The following is a 19,370-nucleotide window of genomic DNA, read 5'->3' on the forward strand; positions in this document are numbered from 1 at the left end:
CCCATCACCACCGATGTTCTGTTTGCAGGGTATATACAGCAATCCTTAAGTAAAATTTACTACTTTTTAATACTTTTTTTTACTACCTTCAGAATTTTTTTAAAACCATCACAACACTAAATTGCAAGTGTTAATCAGCGACGTATTTACACATATTTTAACATATATAACATACAAAAAGAATAGACTTAGAGACTCACTGATGTTGACAACGTATTGCACATATTTATTTTACTTAGAAAATAAGCCAGGCAACCTCTCCTCCTAAAGATAAAAACAAATTTGGATAAGTGGGGAAAATTGAATCTTACGCTATGGGGTAAAATTAATGTGATTAAAATGATGGTGGCCCCAAAGTTCAATTATGTTTCCATGATGTTACCTGTGAGAATTCCTTTACATATATTTAGTGAATTTGAGAAGTTAATTAAAGATTTTTTGTGGAATAACAAAAAGCCAAGAGTGAATATAAAGAAAATGTGGGCCTCTAAAGACATTGGGGGAATGGCCCTGCCAAATGTGAAGTTGTATAATTTAGCTTTTGAAATGTCAAGACTGGCCAAGCACTGGACAGGTTCGGACCCTGAGCTGAGCTGGATGAAGATCGAACAGGAACTAGTGAGCCCTTTTACACCCTTGGATGTTCTCTCACAGGGCTCAGCAAGTAATGGACAAGACTTTTATGATAACCCAGTGCTCGGGTATTCAAAAGCTGTCTGGGTAGAGGTGCATAAGATGTGTGGAGCATCTCACCTAAGACAACCTTACACCTCACTATGGAACAACACTGCTGTACAGATTGGGCGAAAAACAGTGTTTTGGAAGGAATGGCTTGTCAAAGGTATACACAGGATAAGTGATCTTTACTCAGGGGGAGTGTTTATGTCATTCGCTGAAATAATCCAAAAATATGGTTTGATAAGAGAAAAGAATTTTTGGAAGTATTTACAAATAAGGGACTGTATTACCAAAGGAAAATTTAGTCAAAGCTCAAGTATGATGGTGGAGTTTTTAGAATTGTCCAGTACAGCACATAGAGCAGCTGTTTTCTACAAACTGTTTAACAATCCAAAGAAAGAGATATGTGAAAACTTGAGGATTATATGGCAGAGGGATTTGTGTTGTGCAATTTCTAAAGAAAATTGGGGTAGAATTTTGTCATTCTCGGATAAATATATAAGAGAGGTCAGGGGTAAATTTATTCAGTACAAATTAATACACAGGTGGTACTTCACTCTGTCCAAACTTTATAGAATGGGAATCAGTACCAGTAATAAATGTTGGAAATGTAGTTCAGATCCAGGGACATTTCTGCATGCTATTTGGGAATGTGGGAAAGTTTATCCCTTTTGGCAAAAAGTACTGAACAAAATAGGTAGGTGGATTGGTATGATAATACCCTTGTCACCAAGATTGTGTTTATTAGGGGATCGGTCGGTGTTGCCTGGGGTTTCAAAATATGATTTTGTGGTTATAAAGGTGGGGGTGATTGCAGCGGCCCGAGTTATCCTCAGTGTATGGAAGCAACCATCTCCTCCAGAATATAATAGGTGGGAAGAAAATATGCTGAAAATGGTGGCATATGAAAATTTTTTGGCTAGGATTAATGATGATAGGGAGGGTTTTGACAAATCATGGGGACGGGTTTTTGGCTAAGACGGTTGGAATTTATTTGGTTGGAGCGATCATCTTCAGTTTAATCTTATGCGTACTGCGTTGCATTTTAGTAGGTATTGAAAACAGACCAAAAATACAAAGGTGAATTTATCATGGAATTGGAAGCTGTCCTTTTTATTTTATTTCATTTCATTTTTTTCTGTTGTTGTTTTGTTTTTGACTGTTCTGTTTTCGTTTCTATGTTCTCATGTGGTTAAAAGTAAATAAAGACTTCAATTACAAAAAAGAAAATAAGCCAGGCACTTCTGTTCAGCGGTTCAGACAGTTGACCACGAGGCCTGAAATGATGCAGAACGACCACTGAATATGACGTCATCATTATGTGACCGGATTTGCTAAAGTAGGGCTGCTCGATTATGGCAAAAACAATAATCACGATTATTGTGACTGAAATTGAGATCTCGATTATTTAAGACGATTTTTCAATTTATGTAGATTTTTATTTTTTTATTTTTATTCAGTCATAAAATTGCTCAGGGCACAATCAGGGCAAAAATAAACAAGAAACAAGTTGATCACTAAAATAACTCCTGATTCCCAGTATAAAAAGACCAATATACTTATAGCTCATAGTCTATGACCCAAGGGCTATAGGCCTTGGTTTAACTCATTTAAGTCTAACCAGTACAGACCCAAATACCAATATCTTGCAAATACTGACAGCAAGAATTATACAGTGGCATTTATAACAAATACATGCAAATTACTGTTCACTAAATGTTGCATAGCATTTATTGAGTCGTGTCAAGGTGCTGTAGGAGCGTGCACTAGCACCGTGTCCTCAGAGAGATTAGTTATTATTTATCAGCGTGAGGAACTTATTTCTACCTTATTTATAAACTATTTATTTACAGGTCCATCAGTTAATGTAATAATTGTCCCAACCACAGCTGCAGCCCCCACCCCCAACCCGGTCTCACAGCAATCAGGGGCAAGCTGCACGTGTGTTTAGCGCGCCGCACGCGCACATTTAGCCGTTTTTATCGGCTCAGGAGTCCGCAGGTACGGTGTGTGTGTCACTCACTCTGGTTACTCCAACAGGGAGCCGGCTCCGAGAGCTGTCTTTAGCGACTGACACATCACTACATCATTCCCTTTCCTAATGTCCTGAAGAACGGTCCGGAGTGCAGGCGGAGTGTTTAGCTAACCTGCAGGAAATGTCGACGACAGTTATCCAAAAAGTAGCTAAGGGTCACCAGAGATGTTTCTGAGGTGTTCGCTAGGTACTTTTAAGATTTAAAAAGTCAAGAAGGGGGTCTGAGAAGCTGTTAGAAATAGCGTCAAAGTCGCTAAGTTAACTTGGCAACACTGGGAGGAGCGCTTCATTTGTAACTCAAGGCAGCGCAAGCGGGAGGAGCAAATAATCGGCTTGTTTTGTTTTTATAATCGTTCAAAACATTTCATTCGGAATATATTTCTATGTCGATGTTCAGAATACGACATCTGATAGTCTGAAAAAAATAATACCTAATTTGGAAAAAATAATACCTCTGAGACCAAATTTAACACTTTTAATGGCCTTAAATTTGACTCTTTTTATTTATCACTTTTTAATACTTTTTAAAACCCCGCGGACACCCTGTGTTTGGTCCCCATCTTAGGGGCGTCATTGAGAGGGCTCAGAAGATGGCCGAACTATCGGCTACGGTGCGAGACCTGGTCCACCCTCGGTCAGCCTCGCACTCCGGCCGTTCAGCCAGAGGATGGGACGAACGGCGCGGAAGCTTCAGACGTCCAGCTGCACCGCCCACTCCACGGAGCCGGTCTCCCGCTTCGGCTCCACATCAGCGGGACCAGCGAGATGGCGGACAACGGTTCCGGCGGGGCCAGCAGACGCCGTCTTGGCAGTCCCAGGTGCAGGAGCCTCGCCGAAAGCAGCCACGGAAGTGACTCTTTGGGGGGAATGTGTGTGTTAATGATTGCTCTGATGTTGTTGGTTTTGAAATAAAACCCAAAAAACGTCACTCAAAGAGCACAATCCTACAGTCCTCCGCAGAATCCTCTGCCGAGTTTTCACACATGTTCCCCACACCAAGCACTGCTGCACGCACACATGTTCCTGCAGGTAGTCATAATACACGGCCAGCCGTAAGGGTGCGCTCCATTTGCGCTCCGGCCCCAGCATCCGGCCAGGCCCAACTCTTCCTGCTCTCCCCACGCCGTTGGGTGGGGCGGGATGTCATGTCGCTGTCTCGACCACGCGCGGCTCCATCCGCTAGCACTCGGTCGCCCCCGTGCACAGGCCCGGCTCCCACTCGTCCTTCACTCTCGGACTCCACGCTCCGCTGTGTGGACCAGCCTGTTCCAGTTGTTTCGCACTCGCCCTTTCGAGCGCAGCCCTCCATGGGTCGCCCCCAGTTCTCTGGTACGGGCGACGGCGGTAAGGGTGCATGCACAACCCTCAGACGTTGTTCACGTGACCGCGCACGCGCGTCCACTGTCGGAACGCGCGCACGAGTGGCGCCGCCTTTGCATCACGAGCAAATGGATTTCGGACACCATTCATTGCGGTCACACACTTCATTTTCAGGCCACTCCACCTCCCTTCAACGGGATCGTGGAGACGACGTTCACATCGCAAGTACTGTCTCAGGCGCTAGAGCTGGAGCTGCGGGAACTTCTGTCCAAAGACGCTATTTCCCGAGTCCCTCGCAGACAAGAACTCTCGGGTTTCTACTCCCGCTACTTCGTAGTACCGAAGAAGTCGGGAGGAATGAGGCCGATTCTCGACCTGTCCCTGTTCAACTGCTCAATAGCAGTAATGCATTTCCGCATGTTAACGATGAGACAAGTCCTGGAATATGTGCGCCCCGGGGATTGGTTCACGTCAATCGACCTGAAAGACGCATACTTCCACATACCAGTAGTTCCAAACCACTGGAAGTTTCTGCGTTTTTCGTTCAAGGGAGTTCAATATCAGTTCAATCGCCTCCTTTCGGCTACTCGCTAGCCCCGCGCACCTTCTCCAAATGTCTGGAGACCGCGCTGCAGCCACTGCGCACGGAGGGAATGAGGGTCTTATTTTACCTGGACGATCTTCTCCTGTGCGCTCGGTCCAAGGACAAGGCGTCACAGCAAACCAGGAGGTTGACAGAGCATCTGTCAACCCTAGGGTTTTCTATAAACTGGGAGAAGAGCTCCATCCTCCCATCCCAGTCGATTGTGTATCTCGGGGTGGAGTTGGACGCCTCCCTAATGAGAGCACGTTTGTCGCCTGCAAGAGCGGCAGATCTCTCCACGGTGATCTCCCGTGTTCAACCCCGCAAGATCGTGAGAGCCCGGTTAGTCATGAAACTCCTGGGCATGATGTCCGCAGCCCATTCAGTAGTGCCGCTAGGTTTGCTGCGCACGAGGCGCTTGCAACGCTGGTTCGTCCGCCTCCGGGTACACCCAATACGTCAGAAGAGACGTATGTTGAGGATTCCCCCTTCAGTGGGCGGGGACCTCGCTCACTGGGGGAACCCCTGCATCCTCTCACGCGGGGTTCCCATCGGACGTCCTGCGTCACACGTATCTGTGTTTACGGATGCGTCACTGTCGGGGTGGGGGGGCACGTGCTTGTCCCATACGGTGGCAGATCGCTGGCCCTCCCACACGCATGAGCACATAAATGTGTTGGAGCTTATGACAGTGAGGAATGTGATCAGACACTTCGCTGCCCTTCTCGTGGGCCGTCATGTCGAAGTTCACACAGACAACCGGGTAGCGGCAGCCTACATAAATCGCCAAGGGGGAGTTCGATCCCTCCCACTGTTGCGTGTCGCCACAGATTTACTGTGTTGGACACATGTCCACCTGCTGTCCATCAGAGCCATCTACATTCCGGGGGTACTGAATGTAGCGGCAGACATCCTGTCGAGAGGGGGACCCCGCGACTCCGACTGGCGTCTACATCCTGCACTGATATCACAGATCTGGATCAGGTTCGGGGAACCGTCTGTGGATCTGTTCGCGGCTCGCGAAAACGCTCAGTGTCGCCTGTGGTTTTCCCTGAGTCCCCGGGACCAACCCCCGATCGAGGCGGACGCCTTCTCACACCAGTCCTGGCCTCGAACGCTCCTTTATGCGTTTCCACCAGTCCCTCTGATTCCCCGTCTCCTGGACCGAATTCGGTCGGAACAGCTCTCGGTGATTCTGGTGGCTCCCAGACGCGTGTCCGCGTCATGGTTTCCAGACCTGCAAGCGCTAGTGTCCGGCTCCCCGTGGAGGGCGGACGCCCTTCTCCAGGCGGATGGGATAATCAAACATCCTCCGGAAATAGGCCAACGGCTGTGGGTCTGGCCGCTGAGCGGTCACGCTTAGAGGCTTCTGGGCTGCCGCATGATGTGGTCGCCACGATTCAGAGTGCGCGGGCGCCCTCTACCATTGCATCTTACGCTGCTAAATTGGCAGCTTTCCAGAACTGGTGCGCAGAACGGAATGTTCAAGCGCTCTCCTGCCAGCTGGCGGATGTCCTATCGTTTCTGCAGATACTGATGGACAGGGGCCTCGCATTCAGCACTGTTAAGACATATGCTGCAGCTATCTCATCATGTCATCAGGGTTTTGGAGAAAGATCTGTTTTCAATCATCCCCTCACAAAACGTTTTCTAAAAGGTGTCAGGAGGAACAGACCTGTGTCCCGCCCGCTTTTTCCCCAATGGGATCTAACGGTGGTTCTGCGTGGCTTATCTGAAGCTCCATTTGAACCCTTGGACCAGGTCTCACTCAAGTTCCTGTCGCTTAAAACTGCATTGCTGCTGGCGCTAGCATCAGTTAAGAGAGTGAGTGACCTAACCGCCCTCTCAGTGGCTCCCGCATGCCTCAGGATCCGGGAGGATGGCGGGTCTGCTGTTTTATGCCCCAACCCAGCCTTTGTGCCCAAAAGCATTAATGCTTCCTTCAAATCCAGGTCAATTTCATTGGCTGGACTTTTTCCTCCTCCCCATAATTCTGAGGAGGAGGCGGCTTCTCACCTTCTCTGCCCGGTGCGCGCGCTTGCACGATATGTGTCACGCACTTCAGGGATTCGTCGCTTACAAAACCTGTTTGTGCACTACAGGGAGTCTTCCCTTGGTCAGGCGCTGTCGGCCCAGCGTCTTTCACGCTGGCTGTGTGACGCCATTTCCCTCGCCTACACATCATCAGGGCGGGATCCCCTGAGGCACTCAGGGCTCACTCAGCCAGAGGGATTTCCTCTTCGATGGCGCTCCTCAGTGGTGTGTCAATGGAAGACATTTGTCAGGCTGCTTCATGGGCTTCACCCTGTTCCTTTACTCGTTATTATTTACGAGATGTGTCTTCAGGATCCATCACTCGTTCAGTGCTTGGACCCCAGCAGGCTAAATGAATGCTTATGGCACCTCATTGGCCTTGCTGAGATGGATTTCATCCTCTTGTGGATGATGTTTTTTAGTGGGGGCCCCTCTCTTTTCGTGCCTGCCTCAGTCTTTAAGCCTGGTCTGAGGCTGAACGTCCCCCACTAGAGGAGATTTGATTGGGTGTGTCCATTGGTTGTGTTAACCAGTGGGGCGTAAACCCATCCAGCTGTGCTTTATTCCAATAGCAGCTAGCTTAAGGGCTAAGACTAGACGAAATTGAATGTTGGTTACGTATTGTAACCCCAGATTCTATGAGTCTAGTCGCAGCCCTTAAGCCACTGGCCCCACTGGTTATGATGGGAATAAGAGCCATTGGAGGTGAGCAGTGGGGTCACTGCGGTTATATACCACGAGGGGGCCCACTATTGGTGGGCGTACATTTAAGCTCTTCATGATTGGCTGATGCGGAGATCATCCTTCCAATAGCAGCTAGCTTAAGGGCTGCGACTAGACTCATAGAATCTGGGGTTACAATACGTAACCAACGGTCTGCCAGCATCCAACGCCATGTTCCCCAGCCGTGATGCCGCTTCTGCTTCTTCTGGGTTTAACATCAGTAAACACATTGCTTTAGTTCCTCCCTTTCGTGAAACTGAGGTGGATTCCTACTTCAGTGCTTTTGAACGTATAGCTGCTGCTTTACTTTGGCCTAACGAGTTCTGGTCCCTGTTACTTCAGTGTAAACTTGTGGGTAAAGCGCAGGTTTGTTCCAGCTTGTCTATTGAAGTTTGGATTATGAAATTCTGAAAAAGACTGTTTTGCAAGCATATGAGCTAGTCCCTGAAGCGTATCGACAGAAATTTAGAAAACTCAGCAAAACCACTCACCAGACATATGTCGAGTTTGCGCGTGAAAAGGGTGTTCTGTTTGACAAGTGGTGTCAATCATGTAAAGTTAAAACCATGGAGGAAATGAGAACATTAGTTTCATTGGAAGAGTTTAAGAAATGCTTGCCTGAACGTGTTGTAGTCTATTTAAATGAACAGAAAGTATCCACATTAACAAATGCTGCTCTTTTGGCTGACGAATTCGTACTGACTCACAAAACTGTGTTTTCTTCACAGAATTCGTTTCGGGACAATTTTCAGGAACGGAAAATAAAATCACCCAAACCACTGAATAGAAACAGGCCTGTTGCTGCCTCATCCGACAGACGGGAATGTTTTTATTGCCGCGAGCCGGGCCACCTGATTGCGGTGTGTCCCGTTCTAAAACAGAAGGAAGAAAGATGAGAAAAGTCACCTGACGATGTCGGGTTAATTAAACCCGTTCCTCAGCCTAGTGAGTATTCCGCCCAGCAACAAAGCGAGTCTGTGATTGATCCCAAACTTGGGCCGTTTGTTTCAAAAGGATATGTTTCGTTAACGGGTGATAGACAAGATTCGGCGCCAATCACCATACTGAGAGATACAGGTGCGTGCCACTCCGTTTTGTAGGATTCAGTGTTGCCCTTGTCTGAACATTCATCCTGTGGCTCCGACATCCTGGTGTGGGGGATTAAAATGAGTGTAATCAGGGCTCCTTTGTATATGGTGTACCTGTCGTCGCCGCTGGTGTCGGGACATGTTAGTCGCTGTGCGTCCACGGCTACCATTCGAAGGGATTTCTCTCATACTGGGGAATGATTTGGCAGGTGGGAAGGTTTTCCCTTCACCAGAAGTCGTCGATGCGCCGTTTTCGTCCGCGATTGCTGAACCGGATTCCCCCTTTTCTGAGGTTTTTTCTGCATGTGCAGTTACTCATGCTCAGGCACGTAAAATGGATGATGTGATAAATTTGTCTGATTCTTTTATGGCTTCTTCTGCTGATGAGTCCGTGACCTCTTCTGTTGATGTTAACGTGTGTGATACAATTCGGGCGCAAAAAGATAAAAACAATGAAGCCTCAGAAATGATTCCTGCTGAAATGAGCATGAGTTTGAATATAAACAGAGAAACATTGGTCCAGTCACAACAAAATGATCCTTCGTTGACAAACTGTTTTTCTTCTGTTACAGAAAAGAAAGTGCCTGACAGTCAAGTGTCTTATTTTTGTTAGAGATGGAGTACTACTAAGATCATGGTCCCCAGATCAGAGGCGGAGCTGGCCTAAACAGCGCCCTGTGCAAGATCCCCCGTGACCGACCCCCCCCCCCCCACACACACACACACACACACACAAACACACACACACACACAAGAAAAAAAATTACACCTACAACTTTGTTTCAAATTGCGTGGAGTGTATTACATATAACAACGTTTGCTAACTGAATACAACATCCAGCTCCTGGCCACCTTCTCACCACTTGTCAAAGTTCTACTGAAATAGTGATGATGACAACACCTGCCATCGCCTTCATTCCTGGGAAATATGAAACAGGGTATATACAGCAATCATTAAGTAAAATTTACTACTTTTTAATACTTTTTTTTACTACCTTCAGAATTTTTTTAAAACCATCACAACACTAAATTGCAAGTGTTAATCAGCGACGTATTTACACATATTTTAACATATATAACATACAAAAAGAATAGACTTAGAGACTCACTGATGTTGACAACGTATTGCACATATTTATTTTACTTAGAAAATAAGCCAGGCAACCTCTCCTCCTAAAGATAAAAACAAATTTGGATAAGTGGGGAAAATTGAATCTTACGCTATGGGGTAAAATTAATGTGATTAAAATGATGGTGGCCCCACAGTTCAATTATGTTTCCATGATGTTACCTGTGAGAATTCCTTTACATATATTTAGTGAATTTGAGAAGTTAATTAAAGATTTTTTGTGGAATAACAAAAAGCCAAGAGTGAATATAAAGAAAATGTGGGCCTCTAAAGACATTGGGGGAATGGCCCTGCCAAATGTGAAGTTGTATAATTTAGCTTTTGAAATGTCAAGACTGGCCAAGCACTGGACAGGTTCGGACCCTGAGCTGAGCTGGATGAAGATCGAACAGGAACTAGTGAGCCCTTTTACACCCTTGGATGTTCTCTCACAGGGCTCAGCAAGTAATGGACAAGACTTTTATGATAACCCAGTGCTCGGGTATTCAAAAGCTGTCTGGGTAGAGGTGCATAAGATGTGTGGAGCATCTCACTTAAGACAACCTTACACCTCACTATGGAACAACACTGCTGTACAGATTGGGCGAAAAACAGTGTTTTGGAAGGAATGGCTTGTCAAAGGTATACACAGGATAAGTGATCTTTACTCAGGGGGAGTGTTTATGTCATTCGCTGAAATAATCCAAAAATATGGTTTGATAAGAGAAAAGAATTTTTGGAAGTATTTACAAATAAGGGACTGTATTACCAAAGGAAAATTTAGTCAAAGCTCAAGTATGATGGTGGAGTTTTTAGAATTGTCCAGTACAGCACATAGAGCAGCTGTTTTCTACAAACTGTTTAACAATCCAAAGAAAGAGATATGTGAAAACTTTAGGATTATATGGCAGAGGGATTTGTGTTGTGCAATTTCTAAAGAAAATTGGGGTAGAATTTTGTCATTCTCGGATAAATATATAAGAGAGGTCAGGGGTAAATTTATTCAGTACAAATTAATACACAGGTGGTACTTCACTCTGTCCAAACTTTATAGAATGGGAATCAGTACCAGTAATAAATGTTGGAAATGTAGTTCAGATCCAGGGACATTTCTGCATGCTATTTGGGAATGTGGGAAAGTTTATCCCTTTTGGCAAAAAGTACTGAACAAAATAGGTAGGTGGATTGGTATGATAATACCCTTGTCACCAAGATTGTGTTTATTAGGGGATCGGTCGGTGTTGCCTGGGGTTTCAAAATATGATTTTGTGGTTATAAAGGTGGGGGTGATTGCAGCGGCCCGAGTTATCCTCAGTGTATGGAAGCAACCATCTCCTCCAGAATATAATAGGTGGGAAGAAAATATGCTGAAAATGGTGGCATATGAAAATTTTTTGGCTAGGATTAATGATGATAGGGAGGGTTTTGACAAATCATGGGGACGGGTTTTTGGCTAAGACGGTTGGAATTTATTTGGTTGGAGCGATCATCTTCAGTTTAATCTTATGCGTACTGCGTTGCATTTTAGTAGGTATTGAAAACAGACCAAAAATACAAAGGTGAATTTATCATGGAATTGGAAGCTGTCCTTTTTATTTTATTTCATTTCATTTTTTTCTGTTGTTGTTTTGTTTTTGACTGTTCTGTTTTCGTTTCTATGTTCTCATGTGGTTAAAAGTAAATAAAGACTTCAATTACAAAAAAGAAAATAAGCCAGGCACTTCTGTTCAGCGGTTCAGACAGTTGACCACGAGGCCTGAAATGATGCAGAACGACCACTGAATATGACGTCATCATTATGTGACCGGATTTGCTAAAGTAGGGCTGCTCGATTATGGCAAAAACAATAATCACGATTATTGTGACTGAAATTGAGATCTCGATTATTTAAGATGATTTTTCAATTTATGTAGATTTTTATTTTTTTATTTTTATTCAGTCATAAAACTGCTCAGGGCACAATCAGGGCAAAAATAAACAAGAAACAAGTTGATCACTAAAATAACTCCTGATTCCCAGTATAAAAAGACCAATATACTTATAGCTCATAGTCTATGACCCAAGGGCTGTAGACCTTGGTTTAACTCATTTAAGTCTAACCAGTACAGACCCAAATACCAATATCTTGCAAATACTGACAGCAAGAATTATACAGTGGCATTTATAACAAATACATGCAAATTACTGTTCACTAAATGTTGCATAGCATTTATTGAGTCGTGTCAAGGTGCTGTAGGAGCGTGCACTAGCACCGTGTCCTCAGAGAGATTAGTTATTATTTATCAGCGTGAGGAACTTATTTCTACCTTATTTATAAACTATTTATTTACAAGTCCATCAGTTAATGTAATTGTCCCAACCACAGCTGCACCCCCCACCCCCAACCCGGTCTCACAGCAATCAGGGGCAAGCTGCACGTGTGTTTAGCACGCCGCACGTGCACATTTAGCCGTTTTTATCGGCTCAGGAGTCCGCAGGTGCGGTGTGTGTGTCACTCACTCTGGTTAATCCAACAGGGAGCCGGCTCCGAGAGCTGTCTTTAGCGACTGACACATCACTACATCATTCCCTTTCCTAATGTCCTGAAGAACGGTCCGGAGCGCAGGCAGAGTGTTTAGCTAACCTGCAGGAAATGTCGACGACAGTTATCCAGAAAGTAGCTAAGGGTTACCAGAGATGTTTCTGAGGTGTTCGCTAGGTACTTTTAAGATTTAAAAAGTCAAGAAGGGGGTCTGAGAAGCTGTTAGAAATAGCGTCAAAGTCGCTAAGTTAACGTGGCAACACTGGGAGGAGCGCTTCATTTGTAACTCAAGGCAGCGCAAGCGGGAGGAGCAAATAATCGGCTTGTTTTGTTTTTATAATCGTTCAAAACATTTCATTCGGAATATATTTCTATGTCGATGTTCAGAATACGACATCTGATAGTCTGAAAAAAATAATACCTAATTTGGAAAAAATAATACCTCTGAGACCAAATTTAACACTTTTAATGGCCTTAAATTTGACTTTTTATTTATCACTTTTTAATACTTTTTAAAACCCCACGGACACCCTGTGAAAGTAGTTGGCACCTTGGTAGGCCCTCCTCGAACTAGCTCTGTGCGTATGCTGTCGGTAATTGGTGATGACCACTTGGCTGGGTCTGAAGAAAGAGGCTCATCATCACCTTCAATAGAGCTCCGGACCCCACGTGACTCTCAGTTAGTGGACGCCATTTTGGCAAGCAAAAAAGGTAAACAAACACGGATATAACCATGAACATGAACGGGATCCGCTTGGATTTTACTTCGTCGGAGTTTACTTCACACTTTAAAACAGAAGAAATTGTTTTATATGGTCAGAAATTAAATAGACTAAACATCTCCGATCCTTACCGTGCCCCTGGGATACTTTTTAAAAACGCCAGAAGATGTCGGAGCGGACTTCTTACCGGCACAACACCGGACCTGACCGGGGAACCCCTTGGGATTTACCCGGAGGAGCTGGCTCCGGCGGCTGGGGAGAGGGAAGTCACGCTACTGCCCCCGCAACCCGACTCCGGATACGCGGATGAAAATGGATGGATGGACGGATAAATAACAGATTTACACGTAAGTAGTCTCGGTGTGTGATCTGACAATTGATCAACCATTGCTTAAAAATTAAATACAGCTTAGCCGGTTAATTGCTGTGATCATAAAACACGGAAACGGCAGCACGCAGAACTCACGAGGCAACGTTTTACGTGACGTTTACTTGTTGCTGTGAGTAATAAGACAGAAAAAGCCCCGCCAAAATAAGTTTAGGAAGCCCACTAAGAATCATAATAAAAGCATTTAAAATAAATACCATACACAGTTGAGGAAACGTTGGTTTAAGTACCTGATATGAAGCGGTCGCTGCATAAGCGAAAACCTTTACTCTCGGGATCCCACAGTTTCATTTTCGCCCGGTCACTAGCGCGTTTTATTACAATGATCCAACGTTTGCGGCGCTCCGGATCCTGGGGAATCCTGTAGATGGCTCATTCCTTATGTCGTCCGCGTCTGTTCTGCATCCTGGGGCACAACAGGAATCTACCATATTTCCCGTTTGATTGAGTTTTCTGACAATAATAAATAGTCCAGCTGCCGGCTTCTGCATGCCAATATGGTGCCGTTTCGATTTGAACTGTTGCATGCCGGGAGAAGTGACGTCAACTCCCGGAGCTCTATGGGACTCATTGGTTGATCTTTCAGGCTTCTCTATTGACAGAAAACAGAAGCGTAACTCAACACATTGCTATGTGGACCATTTCACATATTCTATTAAAATACAATATGTCACATTCAAATTTCATCTAATGTTTGCAGGACACACACACACACACTTGTGCAAAACTTACCTGACATATCTTGTTGGGGAGACGTGGCAGCTGGCTGTCCCTCATCAAGTTCACATATACTGGTAGGTCTCTCTATTGACAGAAAATGGAAGCACAACTCACCACATTGCTATATGGAACAATGCCCATATTCTGTGAAAATACTATTTAAATGTCTATAGCTAAATGTTTGCTGGACACACACACGTGTGCAAAACCCACCTAAAGTATCTTCCTGGGGAGATGTGGTGCCAGCAGACTGTCCCTCCTCGAGTTCAAATACTGGCCTACTGGTATGAGCAGTGGAGGTAGACGGCTGTTCCTCAGTGGCAGCTGATGTCATCCCAAAATATCTGTGTAGGGCTCCTGATGTTGCATAAAACAAACAATACAATCTTCATGTCACGTCTGTTGCTTTAGCATTTTCATTAACATGTTACAATGAGCATTTACAGTTTTCAGCAGTGGTGGAAAGAATCCTGAAAATCTGTACTCAAGTACAAGTACTGTTACACTGCTAAAATATTACTAATTTACAAGTAAAAGTACTGGTGTTAGAGAAATACTCAAGTAAAAGTACAAATTATTCATAAAAACCTCAGAGTATTATTTATTTTTAACGGCTGATGTCACCATCACTTCTCCAGACTGGGGCTGCCTGGAAATTGTGTGTTTTCCTTTACCAAAAGTTAAAACACCAATACTATTAATCATTAATAATTAATAAGATACAAAACAAGTGTTTTTCCCTAATTTTTTTGTCATTTTAAGTTTTCATTTCCTTATTCAGCAAATGTCTCCGGCACACAAAGAACTAAATGACCAGAGGAGCCACAACTATTGATTAAATCTCCATGAATCCATTTTAACTGGTTAAATTCTTTAACTCTCCCACGCTGCTTCAAGGTCACTGTGAGTTAACATAGCCGCAGTGTGCAGCACACTTAACGCAACACGATGACATCATCGACTTGTACAGCGCTGAAAGGCGAGACAGTCTCAACTTTCAGCTAAAAAAAGACCGCTCTAGCTATTATAGTTTTTATTTTATGGCAGTTTACAGTATAAACGGGATCTTACTGGCAGGGCACCTCCAGCGGCCCGCTGCTGCTCCGTTTTTCGTGGGGTAAATAATACGTAGCTCATTTCCCGAGTCCAAATAGAAAGGCTAATGGCGCCGGCGCGAGACCTGGCGCCCGCCGTCAATGTATTTCAGCAAAATTCTCAAAGACTCATTTTAATTTGATAGCGTTTGGTTATCAGCCTTTCGGTTTTCCCACTCTTAGCTTTTCATAAAAGCTCATTTGACAAAGAAAAAGCTAGCGGTTGGAAGTAGTTCTAAATACATGCAACGTAAGAAGCTAGCAAAAGACATTTGAAGCGATCATCATAGCACCATGCAAAACGTTCAGATTAGAGAGGTTAGTTAATCAATAAGTTGGGGGACAGGCGGGAAAAATACCAACTAAATGATAAAGAGATGCATACCTGCATCTTTTCCTCGTTTCTCCTCCTCTTCTTTTCTTTTTTTCCGAAATTGGGCACCAGATGGCTTCGACCGCTTCCTCTCCATTGTTTGTGAGCGGTGATATGTGAAACGGTACCTGTATCCCTCCGTCATCACTCTCCGAGATCCCTCCGCCCCCCACCTGATGAAGGGCGCTATAGAGCGCACTACAGAGGGGCGGCGGACACAAGGGGGCGCAATAAAATCCCAATATAAACGCAAACAATGACTTTGTTGTGCTTTTATTACAGAAATATTATTATCATCACTCATCACTATTATTATTATGAAGAACATGTGATTTCTATGTTTTGTTGATGTATCGGTTGATGGAAGAAAAAAATAAATAAATAAGAAAAAATTAAAAAAAAAAAAAAGAAATTAAATGTCGCCCACTGCCGCCCTGTTCGGCCGCACATGTTGCACATATCAAGCTCCGCCACTGCCCCAGATGCAAGTGATTTGCAACAAATAGAACAGGTGGTTGTACCAGTGGAATATAGACAACAAATCCTGGATTTAGCACATAATGCTATTCCAGCTGGACACCTTGGAGTGAAAAAAACCTACTATCGGGTGTTGCGTAATTTCTTTTGGCCCAGTCTTAAGTCAGATGTGGTAAAACACTGCCGGTCATGTCACACCTGCCAAACGGTGGGAAAACCAAATAAACCTATCCCTCCAGCACCTCTGCATCCTATTCCAGTGCTCTGCGAACCATTCGAAAGGACAATATTAGACTGTGTGGGCCCATTGCCAAAATCCAAGTCGGGTCATCAATATGTTTTGACTGTGATGTGTGCTGCTACGCGTTTTCCTGAGGCATTTCCCCTACGGACCTTGAAGGCTAAACCGATAATAAAAGCCCTAACAACCTTCTTTTCGACCTATGGCTTTCCAAAGGTTGTGCAAACTGACCAAGGGTCTAACTTTATGTCAAAGGTGTTTGCTCAAGTTTTAAAGGTATTACAGATCCAACATCAGACATCCAGTCCCTACCATCCTGAATCCCAAGGCGCACTGGAACGTTTTCATCAAACTTTAAAAAGTATGTTGCGCAAATATTGTCTTGACTCAGGAAAATGTTGGGATGAAGGTCTTCCTTTGTTGTTGTTTGCTATCCGTGAAACCGTTCAAGAGTCCCTAAGTTTCAGTCCGGCTGACTTGGTTTTTGGTCATACCGTGCGAGGCCCCCTCCGGTTGTTAGAGGAAAAATGGCTAGAGTCTCCTCCCACTGAGACAAACGTGCTAGATTATGTGTGTAAGTTCCGTGAACGTCTTTTTTCTGCATGTCAGGCGGCCCAAGACAATCTAGCAAATTCGCAGTCTAAAATGAAAGCACGTTATGATAAAAAAAGCGGTGCTTCGTAGTTTTGCCCCAGGTGACATAGTGTTAGTATTGCTCCCCTTAAGTGGATCTTGTCTGCAGGCGCGATTTTCTGGTCCATATGTGGTGGACAGAAAAATAAATGACACAGGTTATGTGATAAAGACCCTGATCGTAGAAAGAAAGTGCGCGTTTGTCACGTCAATATGCTAAAACGGTATGTAACCCAAGACGACAGTACTGCTGTGTCCTACCACTCCAGTATCTGTGTGTGCTTCTGCTTCTTACCTTCTTTCAGAAGATGGTCTAACGGACAAGAATGGATGTGTTCCGATGGCTCGGTTGGGTAACTCTGCGGTTTTGAAGGATTTAGACTCCTTCTTGGCTCACTTATCGCAACCTCAACGTGCTGATATCGTTGCTCTAATCGAAGCAAACCTGTAGATCTTTTCTGATCATCCTAGCCAGACCTCTGTTTTGGCACATGTCATCATCTTGCAAAATGAAAAGCCGATAAAACAACACGCTTATAGAGTTAACCCTGTAAAGCGTAGATTGATGCAACAAGAGGTGGACTATCTGATTGAACATGGACTTGCAGAGTCCAGCACCAGTGCATGGAGCTCGCCTTGTGTATTGGTTCCTAAACCGGATGGCACCTTCCGATTTTGCACAGACTATCGAAAGGTAAACGCAGTCACAAAACCTGACTGTTTTCCACTTCCTCGAATGGAAGACTGTATCGACCGTGTAGGTCCTGCAAAGTTTGTTACAAAGCTAGACTTATTGAAAGGGTATTGGCAAGTCCCTATGACACCCCGTGCTTCTGAAATCGCCTCATTTGTAACTCCTGACCATTTCCTTCAGTACACAGTTATGCCATTTGGATTACGGAATGCACCAGCTACATTTCAGCGCCTGATGCAAAAAGTGTTGACCGGAATAGAACACTGTGAAGCATATTTAGATGATGTAGTGATAAAAAAGCGGTGCTTCGTAGTTTTGCCCCAGGTGACAAAGTGTTAGTATTGCGCCCCTTAAGTGGATCTTGTCTGCAGGCGCGATTTTCTGGTCCATGTGTGGTGGACAGAATAATAAATGACACAGGTTATGTGATAAAGACCCCTGATCGTAGAAAGAAAGTGTGCCATTTGTCACGTCAATATGCTAAAACGGTATGTAACCCAAGACGATAGTACTGCTGTGAGTCCTACCACTTCGGTATCTGTCTGTCACAAAGGACTTACTGAAACTTACTGAAAGAAGACAGAATAATTCATCATAATATCCAGCTGCAAGGTAAGCAGAAACAGAACGGAAAACGCTACAGTCTGCAGTGATCACTTCATCACAGGTAAGGGTTTACAAAAGATTTTTATACCATTTATTGAACAGTTTTTTAGAAACACAGCTGCAAAAACAGCAGGTAAACAGTTTGATACCGTTTTCACGTGTCCTCACTGCAAATAGTTTTTAGAGTGCTAATGCTTTTAGCAGTTAGTTCAGTGGCATTAATACCTTGATAAAATCAAACAAAAGTACAAGAAATTTGGACTTAAAAAGGCATAAAATGTTAGTTATAAGTAGATCCTAGCACATACTCCATGTTAGCATTAGTTACCATTACGAGTTCATTACATAGCACATCTAACAAGCATAAACAAGACAACGGTCATTTAAAGCTTCTCTGGATCTCTAAATTGTAAACCAACCTGAAATAAAATAGTTGTATAAAAGGCTTTTGGTTTGCAGTGTAATGTGAGATTTGCGACACCAGATAGTTTATCGCTTCAGCGTTGGGTAAATTCTCCAGCGAAATAACGGTGTTTGTTGTAAATGTTCTGTATGCATACGTACGTTCATTGTCAATTGTACATTTTCAATAAGCAAACCTAGTGTTTTATAGGTTAAAATAGAAACAAAATCTGTTTTTTAATCATTCAACTGGTAGTTTATTTAGCTCAAAATTAAACTGAGGCCTGCCTCTAATTTTGGCCACCTTCAAATAAAGGCCTGCACCAGGATGCGCTTGAGTAAATAAAGGCCCGGGCCTGCATTAGAGGATTTACGGTATATTTTTAAATCCTTTTCTTGAGCCAGTATGTGATAAATGAGCCTTTACATGGTGAAAAAATCTGAGCCCTCACCGCCCTCTGTGGGAAGGACACCCCGTTTGCAACTCAAGCCTCTCCGGACTGCTGCCTCACTAAGTCACGTATCTCATGTGAAGCAGTAACACTTTATGGCAATCCTCAGGGCAGATGAGCTATACCTGGTTAGCATTTATTTTAACGTTTATCATTGTGGAGCCTCAGATCAAAACAAAGAAAGGATAATGATTGTGATCATGTCTTGTTCTGTCACTGATCACTCATCCTAACACCCACTTAAGCTCTCTTCTAACCTGGTAAATACTCAGTCAGTGGTGCTTTTTCATTTCTACATGAGTATCCTCACACACCATAGAATTCTCAGAGCGCTGCAGCCGTCAGCCGGACCTGCTGGCCCCCTGGTCCTGTTGGTCAGCCGCTCTTTAGCTTCTAGAGCAGGAGTATTCGATTCCGGACCTGGAGGGCTGGCATACAGCTTGTTTTAGGTTTAACTCTGCTTCAACACACCTGATTT

At 44.2% G+C, this 19,370-nt stretch overlaps 1 protein-coding gene across 1 annotated transcript; it reads right to left on the reverse strand.

Annotated features, from left to right (window-relative positions):
- Positions 1–13,435: 13,435 nt before the first annotated feature.
- LOC139071710 (uncharacterized) lies at positions 13,436–15,842 on the reverse strand. Its single transcript, XM_070554596.1, has 4 exons — positions 15,400–15,842; positions 14,134–14,277; positions 13,933–14,004; positions 13,436–13,792 (listed from the first exon to the last, which is right to left on the reverse strand). Exons 1-4 carry the CDS (start codon positions 15,713–15,715, stop codon positions 13,518–13,520), a joined length of 807 nt encoding a protein of 268 aa, XP_070410697.1. The 5' UTR covers positions 15,716–15,842; the 3' UTR covers positions 13,436–13,517.
- Between the last annotated feature and the right edge of the window lie 3,528 nt (positions 15,843–19,370).

Source organism: Nothobranchius furzeri, chromosome 9 (assembly GCF_043380555.1).
Source record: "Nothobranchius furzeri strain GRZ-AD chromosome 9, NfurGRZ-RIMD1, whole genome shotgun sequence".
NCBI classification, from domain to species: Eukaryota; Metazoa; Chordata; class Actinopteri; order Cyprinodontiformes; family Nothobranchiidae; genus Nothobranchius; species Nothobranchius furzeri.